This window comes from Cheilinus undulatus, linkage group 8, assembly GCF_018320785.1.
Source record: "Cheilinus undulatus linkage group 8, ASM1832078v1, whole genome shotgun sequence".
Lineage (NCBI taxonomy): Eukaryota > Metazoa > Chordata > Actinopteri > Labriformes > Labridae > Cheilinus > Cheilinus undulatus.
This window is the reverse complement of record NC_054872.1, coordinates 30,087,636-30,108,344: the sequence shown is the minus strand read 5'-3', so window position 1 is coordinate 30,108,344 and position 20,709 is coordinate 30,087,636. Positions and strand designations below refer to the sequence as shown.

The window sequence follows — 20,709 nt, the reverse complement described above, 5'->3', positions numbered from 1 at the left end:
CTCTACTGAAATGTATTAGCGCCGCTAATATCCTCAAACCCTCTCCACTTTCACATCAGTAAAAAGAACTGAAGATGAGGAGAGGGAGAGGAGGCTGACGGGTCTCGCTTCTCTTTCACGGGGAGCTAACTATTTTTCTTTGGGTGTTTTGTTTTGACGGCTTCTTCCTCTTCTTCCTTGGTTGTTTAACAGCGGAGGGCAAACACAAACATTATTGCCACCTATATTGATATTGGTAAAAGTGTGACTACCTAAGCCAAACTGGGCTAGGGTAAGTGGTGTCAGCATTGTGACTACCTGGAGCTTGCCTTACTGAGCCTGTGTCTTAAGGTGGTGATGCTGTTGGGGCTATGATGGCCATGTGGTAGGGTAGGTAAGATGAAGAACATCTACGTATAATCTAAATGACAGGTGTGTTGTACTGTAGCTTTGTGCTGAGGCTTCAGGCCTGCCTCAGCTTTCCCTCTATGCCTACATCTAGATTGACCAAAAGTTAGTTTGACAACATCATCCTGTGGTGACTGCTATCATTGGGCTTTAAAAGTCTGCTAAAGAGCCAAATGCACCAATGCTTCACAAAGTCTGTGCTTAAAATAACACTTCAAACAGCATCTGATTTTCTGAGTGATTAAGGTCAATGAAGCAGCTTTGTTACTGACCTCTCACACACTCGTACGGTCCAGGCAGCGATGATCCACAGAGAGATGCTGAAGACCAGCAGCACCGTCCCGGGGCAGATAGTCATGAGGGTTTTCATTACAAATCGTGTGTTAAAATGAACCTGCAATGCACACACACAGATAAAGCATACGCTCTCAGTAAAGCAGAGCTGGTAAGTGACACATTTAATAGACATTTTTCAAGGCTTAGCTCTGAATCCTCATCCTGTAACAGGATGTTTCCCACACAGATTTGATGTTTCTCTAATTAGTCTTCTGAGTAGCTTCTGATAGCGGCAGCTCAAGGAGAATCTCAGCTGTAATAGGAGATGAGATCGGGGCCTACCCTCCGACACGGGTCAAAGCTATATAGTGTCTTTGAGTAATTGGCCTATTTCAGAGTCTGGGGCTCATATGTCATCAACCTTTGGTAGATGGATGATTGGAGAGCGGCAGAAAAAGCCTTGAGGGGTAAAGCAGCTGAAAAATTAGAGCTTCACTTCAATGGTGGCGTCACCTCCTCATGTTGCCCGTGGGTCAGGCTGGTGCCTTCATGGATAAACTCACAACTCATTTTAAATCTAAAGTGCCCTCCTCCTCTTCATGGTTTGCATATTTCCTAGATCACAATCCTGGTTTTCCGATACTGTTTGTCGTTTAAAGTCATTATGAACCTGCCACCAATCATTTACTGCACGGCTCGTACACATTTTCTCTCCGCACTCGTATTGCAATTTCATTCAAGTCCTTTCTTTTCATGGCCCATTTGAGCCGTACGCAATATCTTGTTCCCATTTCACGCTCCCATCTCATATTGCATTATGAGAGATCCACCAAAGCTTACATCTAAGTCTCCTAACAAAAGGAGAGGAAGGGGATTTCAGCTGGTAGATGATAAAAGGACAGAGGGTGAGTAGAAGGACAGAGCTTGAGGAAGGATTGTTAGAGGGATAGAGGTTAGGAATGAAAGGGATGGGGCAGACACAGATTTAATTCAGAGCAAAGAGTCCTTGACCTTAATAACTCCCTCGTCTCTGCCTGGATGAAGCTTTGACCAACACAATCTTTAAAGCACAAATGCTCCTGACCTTATTTAGGGCGCCTATACTCCTGGAGGAGGCGTCGGTGAACAGTTTGCTGTGCAGGAGCATGACTCTGGCGATGAGGTAGAGGCGCAGGAACATCGGCACGCTCAGCACCATGTCCAGGTCGGCCTCAGCCTGCGACGGTGCGTAAGAGAAGGCGAGCCTTGCTCGCCACTGAAACTTAAAGTCCCCGGGCACCGGATGCACGGCAGACACCAGCAGCTCCAGGGCGATGAGCAGAACCCTCTCCATGGTCATGGCGATGCGCCAGTCGTCTGCTCCGTTGTCGATGACGAACAGCTGCGGGGACAGGAAGGACATGAAAGGAGGTTAAAACAGAAGGAGTTGCACTTGTTTTAAAGCCCTGCAGTGCAAACTTTTCATCCTGAAGCTCTGCTGGCACTCCTCTCTACAGCTGACTCAAAGGATGATTAAAGCAACCAGCAGTAATTTAGAGTAAATGTCTCTTTCCTCAGATGTAAAACAGCATCTATCTAATCAGCAGTCCTTTCAGTCATTTCACTGTGGCCTCGCTCATTTTCATATAACCTACAACTTTAACTTAAATTAACTCAAAGAAGCAGAGTCATCCCAAACTCTTACAAAAATATACTCCTTCTTATATCAATCACCGTATTTATCTAAAAGAGAAATTGCAGTTTCCCCTTATTGCATGTTGATGATTCCCACTGGTAATTGTTGTGTTTAGTCTTGAAGAAGTCCCCAAAGCTGTTGTTATAAGGAAGTGGTAAGAGCAGGCTTCATTACAGGGACCCTCCTCCAGACAGTGCTGACAGGAACTGAAAGGGTGGGGAAGAGGCAGAGGGGAAAAGCCAGTTGGAAGAAGATGGATGAAGTGCAGAGAAAATGAAGAGATAAAGATAGGAGAGGAGGACACTGCAAAAAAAAAAAAAACCTTCTTTTTAAGTCAAAATAGTCTTTTGAACAGATGTGAGATTCTCCCAAAGAAAGGGGATCTTCTATTGTTTTTTTCTTCATCTGGAAATTTTAACACCACACGACAATGAGAAAAAACCTACAGAGGAACTGGAGTAATCAGTACATGACAGCATCATTTACCTCATTTCACTGAGTAATTGAGCATGATGCATACATTATGAAAGATCTGTTTCACTGGCTGTATACATGTCATTTTTCCTCTGCTTCCTCCCAGTATAAAGGAGATTTGATGTAGTTATTTAGCAATGTTGACAAAAGCTTTATCACACATGCAGTCCTGGAAATTTCTATAAGTTTTCAGACAACACAGGCTTCCCTGAAATCAGGACGCAAAACATAACGTTAAAAGAATAACAAGGTATACAAAATAGTAATCCAACAAAATAATCTACACAAGATATGATTCGTTAAAGAATAGAATATGCAATACAATACTCGTAAAGACATGATATAAGCTACATTAGATATACTACAATATGATACAGTGTCTATAACAAGTATCCTCCCCCTTGGATGTTTTACTCTTGTGTATTTCTTATAAATCAACCATGGTCAATATAATTGGGCTTTTTTGACAAAAAGAATTATAAATAAAACTCTTGAATATCAAAATGAAAACAGATTTCTACAACAAAAGGTCAATTAAACAAAATAGGTTAGGTGAAATAAGTAACTACATAAATATTCACCCTCCTTTAAAGAGACTGACCTAATTTAACAGAGGTTGAGCCAACTGGTGCTAGTAGTCTCACAGTGAAATGTGGATCACCTGAGTGCAGTGAATGTGTCTCAAGTGATTGTAGTATAAAGAAACCTGTGTCTAGGAGGTTCAGTCACTGGTTAGTACCCCTGGCTACCATTATACCATGAAAACAAAAAAACAGTCAAGCAACTCAGAGGAAAGTTTTCTGAAAATTAAAGTCAGGGGATGCATACAAAAAAATTCCAAGGCACTGATCATCCCCCGGAGTTCAGCTAAATCCATCATCAAGAAATAGATTTAATCTGGCACAAGTGTAAATCTGCCTAGATCAGGCTGTCCTCACAAACTGAATAAAGATGGGAGAGGCTCTGCATACAACAACTGTTGCCTGGGTCCTTTACCAGTCAACAGCTTTACAAGAGAGTGCCATATTGAGGAAACTCATATTAATCTAGACTATATCTTGACACACTGCAGTACCAAACACTGTGGCAGCATCATGCTGTGGGGGTGCTTCTCAGCAACAAGCCCTGGAAGGCTGATAAAGGCAGAGAGATTGAATAAAATATAGAAGATCCTGAAGTAAAATCTTTACAAGCTTTGTGGGAGAGTTGAAGAGAAAGCTTTTGATGAATAAAACTCATATTAAATTTTGACTAGTTTGCCAAAGGCATGTGGGAGATTCCATGGTTTTATTTTTGGTGGACAACAAACACTGCACATCCCCACAAATACACCATATACCCAGCTGTGAAGCACTGTGGTGGCAGCATCATGCTGTGGGGATACTTCTCAGCAGCTGGCCTTGGAAGGCTTGTAAAGCTAAAGGGTAAAATGATATGTAAAGTGATATGTTTGACGATATCAAAACAGCACAATATATGAAATAATGCAATGTGGTTAATATGATACACAACGCAGTACTTTACAATAGGCAATATAACATGATATGCGATACAATGCAACATGTGATACAACCCGATATACAAATGGCCCTAGAAGATACAGTGCATAATGAATGTATTTATCTACTACAATTCATTCCTCTCATGTTTTACCCTCATTCATATAAAATGGAGTTAATTAGAGATGCAGTGAGTCAAACTGCCAAGGAAATCTGTTTAGAAAACTATGTATGAATACATTTCATTAAAATACTAAAATGTTGCAGCAGCAATAGAACAATGATCAATTCATCTATTGATATCTAGTCCCTCTCCTGACCATCCTGACCAGGATGATAAAAAAAGGTTGCAATCCTTCTATTTAGCTGCTGATTTGCAAACATTTTTACATATACTATGACAGAACAAAGACATTAGGATTTCATAATGACCAAAGATGCCTCAATCTGAGATTTTTAAAGTAGAAAGACTGCATGAGGACCATTGTAGCGCCTTGAAAGCAAGAGAGCAATGAGGAACTCCCCTGCTGTAAATCAGTGGAGTTTACCTGATGCTGAACTGCCTGCAGAAACAGCTGGTGCTAACAATCGCTCTTTACAACATGATTCATCTCGAGGGCTTTTATCCCACACAAACATTTACTTAGGACAACAAAAAACTACAACAACAGGTCAAACATGAGAACAGGCATTGGCAGCCGGCCACGCTGTGGTTGCTGTCATGATGAAGGCTGTGACGCTTCCTCAGCCACCTATGGATACACACATAAACAGCTCTCCATCATTATCTCCATCCAGCTCAGCAGGATGTCCGTGTCTCCCTTGTTCTGCTACTATAGCATGTGTGCACGCATGTAGCCATGTCTACACACATGTAGCCCATGCACACGCCTGAGTCGTTGTGTAAGATATCATTGGAACCAAGGGTCAAGCACTGGCTGTACTCTAATGATTTCACTAAGTGTGTGTACTGTACTCGTGTGTATTTGTGTATGCCTGAGCGAGTTTGAGTGAGAGTGTGCAGACCCAGCCTCGTCATGGTGACTGTTGCCAAGGCGACAACATCAAAGAGCAGCCAAGCTTAATTAGGATCCCCAGTGAGAGAGGGAAAGATAGAGAGGGGAAAGACGAGGGAAAGTGCAGGAAGAAGAGGGAGGTAGAGTCAAAAAAGAACGAGAGATGCAGTTAGAGAGGAGAGAAAAGGAAGGAAAAAAGAACGAGAGAGGTGTATGTGACAGGAGGTGAAGAGAGGAAAGCAGAGACAGCTTTGCAGACTCTGGGAAGATTTCTGTGTGTTTTCTCACTTTGGGGTCAGTTTTTGGTGACTAAGCTCCCATTTGGGAGCAAATAAGGCTGGGTCCCAGAAAGTGTAAGACAAAATTTCTATTTATGGATATGGAATGCTTGTAATTTATTTACATGCCATGCACAAAAAGTGCCCTACCTTTATAAGACACCCCTTTCGATGTTTCACACTTTACTGAATTTTCTAAATCAATCATGCTCAATATAATTTGGCCATTATGACAAAAATTATTACAAAAAAACTCTTTAATGTCAAAGAGAAAACAGATCAGATGACCACAAAGTTATGTCAATTAAACAAAAATATGCAATTACAAATTAGTGACTGTATGAATATTAACTTCGATTTTAAAGTGACTGACCTAAGTCAACAGAGGTCCAGCATACTGGTGCTAGTAGTCCCACTTGAGTGCAGTGAATGTGTCTCAAGTAACTGTAGTATAAACCCACCTGTGTCTAGAAGTTCCAGTCACTGGTTTATCAGTATCCCTGGCTACCATTACACCATGAAGACAAAAAAACCCCCCACTCAAATCAGAGAAAAGGTTGGTGAAAACTAATGTCAGGGGATGGATACAAAAAAATAAACCATCAGAAATGGGAGAATTGTGGCACATGTGTAGATCTGCCTAGATCAGGCCGTCCTCACAAATTGAGTAACTGTGCAAAAAGGAGACAAGAGAGAGAGGCCACCAAGACACCCATGACGACTCTGAGGGAGTTACAAGCTTCAGCAGCTGAGATGGGGAGAGACTCTGCATACAACAACTATTGCTTGGGTTCTCCATCAGTCAAAGCTGTATGGGAGAGTGGCATATTAAAGAAAACACATAGTAAATCCTGAAACCAAACACTATGGCAGCAGTAGGCCCTGGAAGGCTTATAAAGGCAGAGGGATGTAATGAAATATAGAAAAAAACCCTGGAGGACAATCTTTGGGAGAAGATTTAGGAGAAGGGAGAAGACTTATTTTCCAGCAAGACAATGACCTGAAGCATCCAGCAAAAGCTGCACAGAAATGGTTTTAAGACAACAAAGATTTTTTTTGGATTTTTATTTTGTAAGAAAAAAGCCAAATTGTAATTGACCATGACTGATTTATACAAATCAGTAATGGGGGGGTGGGGGTACTTTTTATACAGACTACTTTCTCCTCTGTATATAAGAAACATAGCACACTATTTTCAAAACTGGATTTATTGCCAGGACTTACACTCATTCAACATCTTCCAAATGTACAAAAATAAGTTTCTCTGTGTGTTTGTTCCAGCCAGAGAGCGAGCACCAAACTGTGTCTTCATTCATTTTCTTCTCACTGTGTTTTTGTCTTCTACATCTCTAATTCCTTCCACACATCCCTCACTCCCCATCCTCCTCTCTCTGAATGACATCTCCCCAAATCAAAACAGAGCTGATCCAGTTTCTTGCCACTGGAGGAAATGAGTGCTCCTTCCTCCATTCCCCTTTCCCTCCCCTCCTGCCCTGTCCTCCCTCACGCTCCTGCTGTCGGTCTTTTCCTGGCTAAATCGCCATGAGGAAAGGATAAATAATTAAATTCCATTAGGAAAGTAATCTGTCAATGGGAGTGAGTGAGTGCCAGTGCCCCTGCATGGACCAGGGCGAAGCGAGGGAGAGAAGAAGAAACGCTTTCTCTATCAGGGAGAGAACAAGAGAGGTCAGAGAACAGCAAAGCCAAACAAACTTGGACATAGAGCACAAGCCCAAAGGGAAAAAAATGAAAAAGAGCATGAAAAATAAAGTCTCTCCAGTATGCTCTTAATTTTAACAAAATGTGGCATCACAGGACAGAGGGCAGGGGACAAGAAGCAGCGACAGAAAGAGGACAGGACGGGAGGAAGAGAGGAGAGAGTAGCAGGCCAGATGGGGAGAAGGGGGAAAAAAAAAAAAACGTGTGAAAATGACAGCACGAAAGACAAGAGGTGGCTTCAGAGGTGAAGGTGTGAGGTCTTGAAGGATGCTTTCTCCACCTCCAGCGCTCCCCACATCTGCAAACCTGCTGGAGGAGTTTGTCACCTCTCATCCCTCTTCCTCAGAAAGGCCATCTCAACCCCTCGGTCCCCGCGGCCTTCGTACCTTTGTAATCGTGTTAAGTCCCTGATTGCAGATGTCTCTCATCACGGAACCAGACGCAGAGCTGGCCAGACTCTGCTTGAGCGAGCTGAGCAGGAGAGACATGCAGGGAGGATTTTGCACTCACAGACATGCAGACACACAATCAGGCACTGTCAAACACAGCCTCTAAAATGGACATAGATGCAGCCAAATCAGGCTCATGTCGGTGTTTCCCACAGGAGGTAAAAAGTCTAAAGATAAGTCTGGGATGAAGTCGGTCCAAATCAGAGATGGAGATGACTACAGAGGGAGCTAGGGCTTGTCAATTCAGAAAAATAATCTAATTGTGATATTTTTTTTTCCAATGTTGTGATTTAATTTGAAAGTTTCTTATGTATTTTTCAACAAACACAAGTAATTAATCATCCTATATTATAACTGACACAATATAAGAAAGATTCAACATAAACCGTTCTTTCCTGTAGGCCAGATCTATATGTTACAATATGCATGAATCAATATGAATTACATACTTTCATTTAATTACTACAGTAAACTGACTGATTTGTTAAACTTACAGCCTTGCAAGCAATCATCATGACAACATGAAAAAGCTCCGCCAAACAAATGTGGTGTAAACATCAATTTAAATCAGTAACAAGTCACACAAACTGAAGTGCAGATTTCACAAAAATAAAAGCAAATCTGTGGCTTTACTCCTCTGTATGCCCATAATTCAAACTACGCTGTGATAGGTTGTGATAGCCTGACAAATGATTGGAACGGAGAAAAGTTAGTACCTAAAGCTCTAAATGGACTTCTATGTTGCAATTATCATCAGAAAATTCCTACGTACACTGGGTAATTAGCCAAAACAATGTATTTCCAGATTTAAATGTATGTTTTTTTGGTGACTTTAGTTGCATTTGTGAAATAACTACATTGCAAACATTATAGACCAAACACAATTTCATAAATAAAAACAGAGGTCAGTGGTATAATCTGAGATACAATTATGTACAGACATTACATGAACGGTGGCTCCCTTATGTTTGCTACACTAGCTATGCATTGGGCTCTATGCATGAACTGCTTGCGCATTTGGCATTAGACAGCTCCCACACTTCCAGTCCGGAGAAGAGAAAGGCTATGATGGCAAATTTGTTGCGGTTTACTGGCTGCTTGCATGAGTTGCCTGAGCTGACTGTCAGTGAGAGTTAAATTTAGCTGAAGAAGTACATTGTAGCACACAGCAACGATGTCCAGAAGTACTTTTAACCTGTTTTTGAAACGGCATTTTAGCATGTTTGGATGCCAAGCAATGATGGTAGAGTAAACACAAACAACAATCGAAAACAAAAAAAAACAACGAAACAGACAAATCAAGGCAGTATAGGATGGTTTAGACTCCGTTCTGGCTTAGCACGTAACATTGGGCAGAAGTTGTGAAGCAGCTTTATTTTCCACCAGAAATACGCCACCCCCTGGCGTGCTTAGAGCCCATTGACATTACTACATAAACCAATGTAGTTAAGTAAGCTTAAGCAAAGTGAGCTTTAACAAACATAGCTGAAGCTAACATAGCTATGTAGATAACGTACCAAGTTAGCTTTCATAGCTACTTTTTGAGCTTAGCTTTGGCTACATTAGCTATGTAGCTCCATTGTCTATAGCTAGCTAAGCTTTAGCAACATGAGCTTTAGCAAACATAGCTAAAGCTAACATAGCTATGCAGATAACGTACCAAGGTAGCTTTCATAGCTGTTTTTTTAGCTTAGCTTTGGCTACACTAGATATATAGCTCCTTTGTCTATAGCTTAGTTAGCTTTAGCAACATGAGCTTTAGCAAACATAGCTATGCTAGCTATGCAATTGTTATTTCTACATGAGCCAATGTAGTTAACTTAAGCAATGTAAGCTTTCACAAACATAGCAAAAGATAACAAAGCTACTGTATGTAGATAAAGTCCAAGGTAGCTTACATAGCTAATTTTTTAGCTTAGTTTTGGCTACATAGCTCAAATGTCTATAGCTAAATTAGCTTTAGCAACATGAGCTATGGCAAACGTAAAAGCTAACCCAGCTGCGCAGATAACATAGCTGTGTTTTGAGCTTAGCATTAGTACGTTACCTATGTAGCTAAGTTAGCTATGTAGCTCTGTTATCTACATAACTTTCGCAGCTAATGCTAGCTACGTAAGTTATGCTGGCTAAGTTAGAATGTTTCATGGAGGAAGAGCTTTTGTCCTATAGGCAGACTGTTCACTTGTTTACAGTGTCTCAGATGCACCCATAGTCAGAATCTTTCTGACACTTTTTATTGCTTTGAAATACCCTAAAATCAACTGACAGATGTACAAGGTGACCAATAGCACTGATTTATGCAAAAATAAAATAAAATCATAAATAATGGAGATACAAGGTTTTGGCCCAACACCAGTGTCATGTGAAAATACGGATTGGACTTTTTAAAAACCTCTGTGAACCTTACTAAACAGCCTTTATAAATAAATATATAACAAAAATAAATAAATCTTACTGATCTCCAGTCAGGAAAATAAAGAACAAGTCTTTACCACTTTGGAAATATTTAGGTAAAGTCCCAATCAGGGCTGAGCGAGACTGGAAAAATATGTAAATGTGATTAATCTGACTTTTGTTGTACTGCAGGGAATGATAATTTTTATGTCATCATTTTGATTTAAAAAATTGGAAAATAACAAAAGTAGGATTTTTTGCAAATTATTCTACAAGATTGACACCTGAATGTTTGCATGATGTGTAGAGCTTAACATCTCTGTATCAAAACAGTATCAAACTGGTATTTTGACATTTCGGGGTTAAGAAATATTGCAGTAGATATTATTGTAATTTATGATAAATTTTCGAATGTTCTGCCTTAGAGGGAACAGCATCATACTTTTACATTCAACAGTCTGGCTCCTACAGCATGGAAATCCCTGAAACAGGGAGAAAAATAAGTGGGGCGAGCCAAACACATGCACCAGCACAGACTCACACACCTAGATCCACGTGAATATGCATAGCTGCTCTGAGGGAACACCCCCTGTGGCTGTTTCTCTACACAGAGGAAGGAGAGAGGGTGCCATTGAAGTGAAAAGGAAGTGTTGGAAAGTGTGCGAGATGAGCGAAGGTTCACGGTTTTCTCTGTGTGTTTTTTTCTGGCACTTAAACATCTAAAAAAAGCAACCAGGGGAAAGCGTAGGGAGGATTCCACCAGTGGGGTCTTGAGACCTGGGATCTCCTTTTAAAACAAATATGAAAAACAAACTGGGTTACTTAAATTTGCCAGAGGCTGGAAGCCTTTGATAAATTAACATGTCTTGGAGAGAGTGAGTGAAACTCTTCTTTCATGTTGAAGGGAGAAAGCTGTGGGTCTTATTCTCCCACGGCGGATGTACATAATGCAGAATCTGCACAACAAAACACATCAATGAAAGGAGCGGCCAAGTATTACACATCTCAGGACTTTAAAGGAGCCTTTTGGAAGAGTGCTGCTCGCTTCATTTAGTTAATGTCGTGTGCCTGTCTGTGAGTGCCAGGCTAGTGTCTCTCCTGATCAATGGACTGCTGCGAAAATCCTCCCAAAGTAACCGAATAAAACACTTCACTAATGCCTAAAGTGCACTAATGGACTCGGAAAATATCTTGTTCTCACACACTCTCTCTGACTTATTTGATTAATTTCAAACAATTCAGTTTTTTAAGCCTTTCATGTCTGCATTTCTTGAGAGTTTGCTTGATGAAAAAAACAAATGCTTTCATTTCAGACTACTGTGTTTTTAGTGGTTGTGAGTTGAAAGGCTTTTTTGTGTATGTGTGTGAGGGCCGCTGGTGAGCTGGCAGATTAATGACTCATACAACGGGTTAAAACTTCAAATCTATGAACACACATGGACGTCCCTGAACTCTACAGGAAACACATGAAAGACAAGGTAAAAACTCTCCATATCTGCACATATTTTGAGTTTTTTAACTTCTCATTTGGCCTGGTCCTGAAGCAATGAATCATTTATCTTCTGATTAGCCAAAAGGCCTGTTCAGAGCAGCAGTTCATAATAACAGCTGTCTTCAGACTATGAGTGTTTTTCTTGATTCATCATCAGTCAGACCATTGATAATTCAAACCTTCAGTCTCCATTATTCCTCACCAATCAATGTTAATTTAAACTAATGGTGTACAGACTGGACAGTCAATCACAGCACTCTCAAAACGTCTCCTGGATTCATTGTGATGAAAACTATCTCTGCTCAGATTCTAACAAAAGCTGAAACCATTTCACACTGTTGGTTGAACACAAAGAAAAGAAAACAAAAGTGGCAACAGAACTACAAGAAAGCAAAGCTATATCTATTATGAAAAAAACAGAAGGGGTTCAGCATAAACTAAGGACATTAATGAAGGCATAATGACAAAATAACACAACACTGGTTCATGTTTGTGCGGAGGTGAACAAAGCCTGATCACTGAGCAATTTCATTCTGTTTTACTCTGATTTCATGCTCAATTCAAAGACCAGCTATTGGTTGTAGCAGCCATGTGTAAGCTCAACTGTAACTTAGTTTGAAATTAAGTTCTACACTCTCCAGCCACTTTATCAGGTACGCCATGCTAGTACCAGGTTGGACCTACTTTTGCTGTAAGAACCGCCTTCATTCTTCGTGTCATAGTTTCAACAGTGCGTCATGATAGCATCTTACAGTTGCTGCAGATTTGTCTGCTGCACATCCATGATTAAATCTCCCATTCCACCACATCCCAAGGTGCTCTATTAGATTGACATCTAATCCCATCCCTTTCTTCCAATTCTGATGCTCGGTTTGAACTTCAGCAAATCGTTTTGACCACATCTACATGCCTAAATGGATGGTGTTGCTGCCGTGTGATTTGCTAGACAGCTATTTGTGTTAACAAGCAATCAAACAAATGTACCTATTAAAGTGGTTGGTGAGGGTAAGATACAATAGAGTTTAGGCTCCCCTAACATTTAAAGTGTTGCACCACAACAACAACCTATTCACTAAAACAGCTCTGCACATTTGAGCTTATATCTTGACAAAATACAAACAGTTTATAAAAACGTCTTAGGTAAGAAAGACTTATTTTGACCTGTTTTCTCAGGGTATAATCAATAAAACAAAAGTGATGTTGATTTTTGACAACTGTATATCACCTGTGGGGGAGCTCCAAGGAAAAAAAGGTTGGGAACCACTGATATACATACTAAATACATACTAAATACATATTGCACTATACAGAGATTATGTTATTTCGTAGGGCTGTCTGAATTATGAGTGATAATTGTTTTAACGCTTAGTGCACTCGGCAGAAGTGGGAAAAGTACAGACAAGTATACTCAAGTAAAACTGCAGTTACTTTGGTTAAATTGTACATAAGTAGAAGTTTAATTATTGGTCTATAAAGCTACTTAAGAAAAATAAAAGTAATCAAATTTTACAGAATTTACTGAGTACTTAACCTTGCAAAGCAGATGGATTTGCCAGAAAGCTCAGTGAAGCCTTATGTCCCATAGGTCAGGGGTTCTCAACCTTTTCAGCCCATAAACCCCAAAATAAAGGTGCCAAAGACCAGGGACCCCCACTATACCTGAAGGTGGTTGAATACAGCTATGCACTATTTGGAACAGTCATGTGCACACACAACTGTTCATAAAGGGGGATAAATAGGAGAGCTTTCTGGCACCCAGCCAAACTGGAGGCCCATGGAGGTCAGCAGAACCATGGTCCATTGTAAAGTTAAGATTTGATATCAATATTTCATATTCAACCTTGAAAAATAAACACTCTTTTAAAAGAAACAATTGTCTCTTTTTTAATCATTTGTGTAGTTAATAGCCTTCTTAAAAATATTAATAAAAAAAATTCTTAAAAAAAAAAAAGTTTAAAAATTGCTACAATGGGTTAATAATGGCAAAAATGGTGGAAAAGGTGATGAAATTGGATTTTAAAAGTAGCAGAAATGGGTTAAACATGGCAAAATAATTTAAAATTGGCAAAAAATGGCAAAAATAGGTTCAAGTGGCAAAAATGGGCATAAATAGTGGTAAAGGGGAGTTAAAAAGTGGCTGGAATGGCTTTAAGTTAGCAAAAATGGGTGGAAATTTGGTGAAATGGGATGAAAAATTGATATAAACTGGCAAAAAATGGTTAACTGATAAAGAAAAAATAGGCAGATATTGGCAGAGATTGGTTAAACTAGCAAAAATGGGCATATCAAATGGTGAAATGTGGTTAAAATGGGAAAAATTGGGTATAAAAAGTCTATTATGGGGTTAATAGTAGCAATAATAGGTCAACAGAAGCAACATAAAGTAGCAAGAATTGGTTCACAAGTGGCAAAAACAGGCAGAAATAAAGTGGTGGAAAGAGTTTAAAACTGACAACAATAGGTGTTAAATGGCAAAAATGTGTTAAAATTGGTGGGGAAAAACTAACAAAAAGGGGTAAAAATTTGACAAAATTGCTGTAAAGTGGCAACAGCGTGATTTTAAAAATATTGTTAGTTGTTTTAGGGCAACTGGAGACTCCCACTCAGTGTCTTGCAGTGTCCCGGCCCCATGGTTTAACACTGCCATAGGTTACGAAGAGAGGTAAGTAAGAAAGTTAAGTCTCTTTTTCAGCATAAAAATGACACAACTTAACTAGTTTCAAAATAGAGTTTGTGTAGACCAAAACTTAAGCATTTCAGGTGAAACAGGGCACAGACCTGTCTTGCTAAAAATATCCCTGACACTTTTTCACAAAATGATTTAACACAGACCAGCAGGAATATGATGGCTTCATTTAGTAACACCAGAGGTTGCCATCAGCCATTGGTGTTGACCCCTGGTTGATTCTTTAAGCTGTAAATAAGTACATCTGCCATTGTGCCTCCACAGAAAAGGTTTCTATTTACAACGCTGGCTCACTGGAATATATTTTATTGGAGAGAGAGACAGTGAGAACTCACCATTTATTTAGACACATTTCCAGAGAAAGAGAGAGCAAGCTTTAAGTGACTTAAAAGTCCTGTCCCCACTGTCACCCAGCCTCTACTCTGAAGCCGGCTATGATCCTGAGTCTTTTGCACACCACTAATAAATGAATGTATGAGACACACTGACAGACTTAACGAGCCAGCTAGGGCTTCCTCATTATACCTGCTAATTACAGCTAAAATGTCATAGATAAAATATATCAAAGAATATCCCAGACTACTGTCGCCCCAAAAGGGCATTCCAGTGCCTTTAAACCTGGCAGTATTTTTACATATTCTGGTGTCTAAATTACATACAGACACAAAAAGTTATGGCTTTCCACAATAAAGTCCTTTTAATGCAGTCATAAAACAGAATGTGATGGCTGCAATAAAACATGTGAGTAAATGTGCCTTATCAAAGCATATACATACAAAGACAACAGCATTAAAAAAGTGATTAAAAGCATGATTGTCCTAAACTCATCTGAGAAAGAAACAGAAACTCTAGTACTCTATCATTGCATTACTATGATAATGTTTGATTTATGGTTAAAAAAAGGTTCAACCAGATGTATCTTTTTTTTTAACACAGTCCTCAAAGCTTTTAAAACAACTGGAGATTGAGGTGTTCAACTTTCTAGAGATAAATAGGAGAAACCAACCCTGACCAGAAGAGATGAATGGAAATTTATCATCCAAGTGAGGTAATCGATGTCGCTTTCTTCTTCTAATGGATAAGCTACAGTTGGTATGCTGTGTTTGCTAAACACAGAGGCTTTCTGAAAATTAAAACGCTTAAAATTTTTTTGATTTAGCACACAACTGAGCCAGCATTGTCTTTTGGCAATTAAAGCTGTATGCAGTAAGTTTATATGTAGACAAGGTCACATACAAAATCATAAAAGGCATTTTTCTTGATGAGCTCTAGAGAAGATAGCATTGTATGTTTTCTTGTTTGTTATATCCTTAAGTTGAAGTTAAACCCATTGTTCTTTTTTGATGCACAGAATGATTATGTGAACAAGCACACAACTACTGCAGAATTAAATGATCAAAAGCTCTTTCTATCATCTATCTTGCTTACTAAACAAATCTTAAACTAATTGTGACAAAAAGAATAACATAACAATAACATTTATACAACATCACACTGCACACATCTATATGTGTGAATAAAGTGCACTATAAAGAGCTGAGAATGTACAGCGGTTTAAGTGTCAGAAGTTTTCCACTGAGCACGGACCCAGCAGGGTCTGATGGCCACTTGCAGTCCATTCTGGTGCTTTTATGCAAATTGCACAGCAGAGCTGGAAAAATCCAGACAGACACACCAGGAAACACCTGAACAGGCACTCGAGAAGTGCACATTTTTTGCCACAGTTTGAAACATAATCAGGACAAAGAATTGCTTAGTAATACTGCAGTGGGAAAAAAGAAGGCAAAAGAAAAAAGAACTCAGTTAATTCAGCATTAAAGTTTACAGGGCTTTAGTTTAGCAAATGTCTGGTGGCATAAAACGGTGCATTAAATCATTCTTTGGCTGTCAGGTTGACATTTCTGACAAGTCACATGTGACGCCCATTCCCTGGTAGCAGATGGTCAACCAGAGAGTCAGACAGAGAGGCCAGCGCTCTCTGCCTCCTAACATAGAACAAGCACAGACACACTGAAATCTAGAGATGCCTCTTCAAAATCAAATGCAAAAGGATAAAAATCAGATTAGATAAAAACTGGGTGCTGTTTCGAGTTCAGCAGTAACTGATTATCCATAGATGGCACCAAAGAGAACAAAACATATTTCTTCAAGAACCGTCTGGGTAAGATTAGTCCAAAGGTATAATTTTAGAGTTGATTTGCCATGGATGTCACTTCAGCACTCTTCTTTTAGACAAGAATAAACAAACTGTCCCTCAGCACACTGATTCCTCTCCTGCCCAACCCTTCTCTACTGTCCTGTCCCAAAATACTGGACGAAGTCTGAGTGACATCAGCCATTTGGTTACTGAAGGAGGCTCTTGAAGCCAATCCATAACAACTGCCATATTAAAAAGCTTTCTCATGCTGTCTTTCATTCAGCCTTGGAACAGACAAAGAGGTTTGGTTGAAGTTTGTGCTTAATAAGCCTTTTGGCAAACAGCTACACCAGGCTGCTGGTAGTCATGTCAGTCATACCCCTTATGACACATAACATATATCCTTCTTAAAACCAAATCTATTATAAAAATAGTTTCATTAACATGGCTTGCAATGAATCTTTACTGATGACAGTGTTTACCTCATAAATGTGTTTTTCCAAGTTAGCCTTAGAAGAGCCACAACTGGTCACTGAAGAGCCACATGCAGCTCGAGAGCCATGGGCTGAGTTTCCCTGCTCTAGAGCAGGGTTTTTCAAAGCGTCTGAGGGTAAGCCTCCCCCAAGAAGAAATCATTCATTTGGTGGAACCCCACCCACTTAAAGATAAAGATTGAAAAAAAAATTAAACAACCACAATTTCAAACATTTATGCCTAATCTTTAAACATTTTTAAGATTAATATATTTTTGATGTTTTGGGCTGCAAATGTCCTTAAACATCTGCCTGGCCCTCTTATTTGCTGGGAACTATACATTTTCCTTTGTACAGTTGATGCAGGGTCACATAATAGCAGACCATCCTTGTTTTTGATCAGTACAGGTGCACTGATCAGTGACCAAAAGTCCTTTCATGTCCTGTTAAAAACTGCCCTGGTTTTGGTCACTAGACTTTTTGCTCAGTCCTAAGATGACCCCAAGGTTTACACAGCCTTATGTTGTCATTAGCTTGTACATCTTTGAAAGTCAAACACTGCGACTTGAGCATCATTGGGACCAATGCAGGAAAATCCTAACTTGAATAGTTGACTCTAAAGCACAGTCCCTATAGTAACTATAAGTCTATCCATTTTTGCTCAGTGCACAGTAGAAGTTAGCAAACCGAATCACATTTTTTTCTGGTTTATGGTTCCGCGCATCCCCTGAAATTCTGTGGCGCCCCCAGGGGAGGCCTGCCTCACACTTTGAAAACCACTGCTCTAGAGCAATGATCTTCAATCTTGCTTTGCCTAAGGCACACCTAAGATCAACTCAAAATCTTAAGGCCTAACATATACATTTCCATGCAATAAAAAAATCCTTCCTCAGACAAATGGTGTAACGCCTAGAAACTGCAGTATCATTAGTTTTTTCTGTGAATGTAGGGACAACATGTGCACCAATCCCTATGGCTTAGCTAACCATGCCTAAAGGCCCAGTGGTGTACCTAGGCACACCTTTTTAGAAGCACTGCTCTAAAGTGAGAGCACATTAAAAGATATTTGGGCCAGTAAGTGAAACATAAACAAGCTGAGGGAAGCACCATGCCAATGGTGTGAACACGGAGCTGAGAACAACAAACACAGAGGGAGTTTGAGTTCACTTTTCTTTACAAATACCTAAAAAAATATAATGAATCAGAAGAAGGTAAGGAAAATCTTTATTTCCCAGCACACCTGACAAACAAATACCTAGGAAGATAAATGAATCAGGAGGAACATTTGCTCAGATGTTTCATTTCTAAATTCTGATATTTTTCTTTAATAAATGCAAAGTCTACAATTGTCTGACTCTAAAATTACACGATTCACTCTCAGTTAAATGCCAAAGCCATCAGACACATCGCAAACCCAATAATACAAGATCACAACCACCCACTACACCAGTACTTTACATTCCTGCCCTCTGGACGCAGATATAGAACACTCAGATGCAATAGAGCACAGCTTCAAAACAGTCTCATACCCTCTGCCATCACAGCACTAAACCAACAGAATGTAAATGACACCTGATGGTCGTCATTTATCTGAAATTCATTGCTGGAGGTGAATGCTACGTGTTTTTGTGTCTTGTGATCGTTCTTCTTGTAATGCGTTCTCATACCTGTATGTACAGAATCTGTGAAAATGAATTTCCCAGAAGGGACAATAAACCAACTAACTAATTTCAGTCACAAAAATTTGATGCCCCTGGGTCTCTCTCATTCTTGAACATTGGTGTGGAGGCCGTAATCCCACAATCCAACACTGAAATTCAATTATAACTTGAGTTTGGGGACAGTTATCTGTTGTCATTAGTGTGGCTGAGTGTTAATGTTTATACACTATATTGCCAAAAGTATTCACTCACCCATCCAAATAATTGAAATCAGGTGTTCCAATCACTTCCATGGCCACAGGTGTACAAAATCAATCACCTAGGCATGTAGACTGTTTCTACAAACATTTGTTAGAGACTGGGTCGCTCTCAGGAGCTCAGTGAATTCCAGCGTGGTACTGAGATAGGATGCCACCTGTGCAACAAGTCCAGTTGTGAAATTTCCTCGCTCCTAAATATTCCACAGTCAACTGCCAGTGGTATTATAACAAAGTGGAAGCAATTGGGAATGACAGCAACTCAGCCACAAAGTGGCAGGCCACGTAAAATGACGGAGCGGGGTCAACGGATGCTGGGGCGCATAGTGCACGAAAGTCGCCAACTTTCTGCAGAGTCAATCGCTACAGACCTCCAAACTTCATGTGGCCTTCAGATTAGCTCAAGAACAGTGTGTAGAGAGCTTCATGTAATGGGTTTCCATGGCCGAGCAGTTGCATCCAAGCCATACATCACCAAGTGCAATGTGAGGCGTCTGATGCAGTGGTGTAAAGCACCCTGCCACTGGACTCCAGAGCAGTGGAGACACATTCTCCGGAGTGACGAATCGCATTTCTCCATCTGGCAATTGGATGGACAAGTCTGGGTTTGGCAGTTGCCAGGAGAACGGTACTTGTCTGACTGCATTGTGCCAAGTGTAAAGTTTGGTGGAGGGGGGATTATGGTGTGGGGTTGTTTTTCAGGAGCTGGGCTTGGCCCCCTTAGTTCCAGTGAGAGGAACTCTGAATGCTTCAGCATACCAAGAGATTTTGGACAATTCCATGCTCCCAACTTTGTGGGAACAGTTTGGGGGTGGCCCCTTCCTGTTCCAACATGACTGTGTACCAGTGCACAAAGCAAGGTCCATAAAGACATGGATGAGAGAGTTTGGTGTGGATGAACTTGACTGGTCTGCACAGAGTCCTGACCTCAACCCGATAGAACACCTTTGGGATGAATTGGAGTGGAGACTGAGAGCCAGGCCTTCTCATCCAACATCAGTGTGTGACCTCAAAAATGCGCTTCTGGAAGAATGGTCAAAAATTCCCATAAACACACTCCTAAACCTTGTGGAAAGCCTTTACAGAAGAGTTAAAGCTGTTCTAGCTGCAAAGGGTGGACAGACGTCACATTTTCCCTATGGACTAAGAATGGGATGTCACTTCAGTTCATATGCGAGTCAAGGCAGGTAAGCGAATACTTTTGGCAATATAGTGTACCTGCTAAGGCTTTCTGCTGCCTGGAAAGAGAAACAAAATTCTTTGAAAGATGTTTTAAGAGGATAAATAAACGGTCTCACGTGAGTCCTGAACCGTTTTATTGAGATGGGGTCAGGTAGCAGTAAGGAGATGGGAGATCCACCATGGACATCATGTTGTTATTCAATGAAAACAAAATAGGTTGAGTGGGCTTGTTGCTGAAATGTGCTGTACAAATAAACTAACCTTGCCTTTCAGCCATCACTCAATTTTATCTACTAGTCAGAAATATTTGGAATCTGCTATGTTCATGTTTAAAATGCCCCATATTATAGCAATGAAAAATCACTAAAATTTCAACCACAGTGTGTGATGATTATGGGACTATATTTGAGGGATGATATCTTTGCCATCCAGTTACAACTTGAGCAGGAATTTGTACAAGTTTAAAGAGGACTCTTTGGCTTAGTTGATCAAATGTGTGCAAGAATAACTTAGGGAACATGACAGACTAGACAAATTTTGGCAGGAATATTAGAAAAATATTGGAACATGAATGATGAGTAAAAATTTAATGTTTGTGGACTTTAAGAGAAGGTATTTCACTATAAAAGGATTTAAAGAATTTTGCTCTGAAGT

At 40.1% G+C, this 20,709-nt stretch overlaps 1 protein-coding gene across 2 annotated transcripts in view; it reads right to left on the bottom strand.

Annotated features, from left to right (window-relative positions):
* The window catches only part of kcnn3 (potassium intermediate/small conductance calcium-activated channel, subfamily N, member 3), a 109,664-nt gene that overhangs the window by 46,337 nt on the left and 42,618 nt on the right, over window positions 1–20,709 (bottom strand). For both annotated transcript variants that reach the window (XM_041792943.1, XM_041792944.1), the window contains exons 4-5: window positions 1,748–2,044; window positions 660–781 (exon numbers count right to left, since the gene is read on the bottom strand). In XM_041792943.1, coding sequence (XP_041648877.1) covers window positions 660–781; window positions 1,748–2,044 — 419 coding nt within the window. The remainder of the gene's footprint in view (window positions 1–659; window positions 782–1,747; window positions 2,045–20,709) is intronic.